This window comes from Palaemon carinicauda, chromosome 5, assembly GCF_036898095.1.
Source record: "Palaemon carinicauda isolate YSFRI2023 chromosome 5, ASM3689809v2, whole genome shotgun sequence".
Classification (NCBI taxonomy): domain Eukaryota; kingdom Metazoa; phylum Arthropoda; class Malacostraca; order Decapoda; family Palaemonidae; genus Palaemon; species Palaemon carinicauda.
In genome coordinates, this window is record NC_090729.1 from 65,661,554 (window position 1) to 65,664,053 (window position 2,500).

The 2,500-nt window shown below is 38.6% G+C and overlaps 1 protein-coding gene across 1 annotated transcript in view; it reads right to left on the minus strand.

The window, feature by feature from the left end:
• Positions 1-2,500, minus strand: part of LOC137641323 (uncharacterized) — a 5,306-nt gene that overhangs the window by 862 nt on the left and 1,944 nt on the right. The window contains exon 2 of the mRNA XM_068373755.1: positions 1-2,500. This exon is cut by the window's left edge and continues 862 nt beyond it; it is cut by the window's right edge and continues 138 nt beyond it. Coding sequence (XP_068229856.1) covers positions 285-2,500 — 2,216 coding nt within the window. The 3' untranslated portion in view covers positions 1-284.

The window sequence follows — 2,500 nt, forward strand, 5'->3', positions numbered from 1 at the left end:
TCCGTAGGTGTTCGTCCCAGTCGTCACTAGCTACCACCACGTCATCCAGATATACGTATGTGTCTTTCATATTTCTTATTACCTCTGACATCATCCTTTGAAAGGTGGCAGGAGCATTAGTTAAACCAAATGGCATGACCTTATAAGAGAATAACCCAAATGGAGTTATAAATGATGAGATTTCTTTAGCTGATTGAGTTAGAGGTACTTTGTAATAGCCTTTCATTAAGTCTATCCGTGTAAGAATTTTCTTATTACCAATGCTATCAAGGATATCATTGATTCTAGGTAATGGGAATGAATCTTACAGTTACCTTATTTAACTTACGATAATCAGTACAGAGTCTTAGTTGATTATTAGGTTTAGGTACAAGGAGACAGGGTGAAGCCCATGGTGAAGTGCTTGGTTCTGCAAGGTCATTATCTAGTAAATACTGTACCTCTTGTTTCAACGAGTCCAACTTCTTGCCTACCATACGGTAGTACGTCTGGCGTATGGGAGTAACACCTGACTCGATGACTATGTCATGTTGAATGGTTTGACTTCTCTGCAAACTGTCAGAACATACATCATGAAACCTGGAGAGCAATTGTGATAGTAGTTTTCTCTGAAAAGATGGTATTCCTGTAAAATAACTGGGCAAGGATTTTAGAATTTGACTGTTGGTGTTATCTTTCCAGTTGATTAGTTGATCATCTTCAGGGAGATCCATGAGCAATTCTGAGGAAGATTCCTCCAGTGGTAGTATTTTCGCCTCAGGAGAAATTGAGAGATGACTTACCATTTGAATAGGTGCTTGATATGCCTTCAACAAATTCACATGCACTAGTTGCTTTGATCGTCTACGATCAGGAGTAGAGAGAACATAGTTTACCTTAGAAATTCTTTGAAGCACTTTGTAAGGTCCCATAAATTTTTCACGTAAGGGGGAACCAGGTATGGGATGATATACAAGCACCTCATCTCCTGGCTGAAATACACGAAGCTTTGCCTTTTTATCATACAAGCGGGACATCTTCTCCTGGGAATGCAAAAGATTAGTATTAGCAAATACATGAAGTGATACAATTTTATCCTTTAGCTCCTGTAGATATGACAAAATGTTGGTAATCTCTGCTTCCTTGTTATGAATTAGATTTTCCTTCACCATACTGAGTGTGGTTCGGGGCTTTCTTCCGAACATTAATTCGAAAGGGGACACTCCAGTGGACTCTTGTGGTACACTTTTTATAATATACATCAGAAGATCAATATCTCTATCCCACTGTTCCGAAGTTTCCTGCATGTACTTCCGAAGAAGGTTTTTAATAGTTTGGTGAACTCTTTCCAGAGCACCGTTACTTTGGGGATGATAAGCAGAAGCATATATGTTATGAATATTGAATTCTCTCATAGCTTGTTGAAAAAGCTTACTAGTGAAGTTTGTGCCTCTATCACATTGCAATGTCTTTGGAAATCCATAGGTTGTGAAAATTTTGACAAGTTGATCAATTATAGTTTTTGCATTTATATTTTTTATTGGCACTGCTATGGGATATCTCGTTGTTGGGCAAAGAACAGTAAGTAAATACTCATTACCTTGCTTAGTCCTAGGCATTGGGCCAACACAGTCTATGATAATCCTCTCAAATGGAAACTTTGGTACGGATATGGGCTGAAGAGGAGCTGGTGGAAGTCTCTCATTGGGTTTGCCAGTAGTCTGGCAATGATGACATGCTTTAATAAATTGTTGAATGTCCTTCTTCATCCCAGGCCAGAAGAAGTCTTCAGCTAAGGTAGAGTAAGTCTTGTTGACCCCAAAGTGGTTCACATGAGAGTGGGCTAATTCAAGAAGAGCTGGAACTAGAGAGAGTGGTAGAACCAGTTGATGACAGTCAAACCATGGTGTGGTTGCTGGTGCTTTGGAGGACCTAAAATGTCGAAAAAGCAAATCATTATCAAGATAAAAGTAAGGAGTTTTGGGATGATCATCTGGCTCTGCAACTTTCTTCCAAAGATCCTTAAGAACAGGATCTTTATTTTGCAAGTCCTTGAAATTTGATTTGGTCATATTTATAAGGTCTAATGTCTTCTCTACTCTATTTCCACTATCTATAACAATTGGTTTAATTGATGTCATTTGAATAACAGCATTATTTAATTTATTTGATTCATTTTCTATAAGAATATCAGGATCAGATACTACTGGATTAACAATGGCCCCTGCAAGATCATTACCAATTAAAAGCTGGATAGATGAACAAGGCAAAGGATCTCGTGAAACTGCAATTAAAACATTACCTTGATAGTAAGGACACTGTAAATTCACCTCTGCCAAAGGCATGGATTTGGTGGTACTGAGGTCCGAAACAGTAACATACTCATGTCTCAGTTTGAAGTCCTGTGAAGGCAGAGCTACCACACTTTGGGAGGATCCTGTATCTCTTAAGCAAGTAACTGGAATACCATTCACGGTGCCTTTACAAGTAAAAGGTTTGAAGACGTCCCCATCAAGTTCTT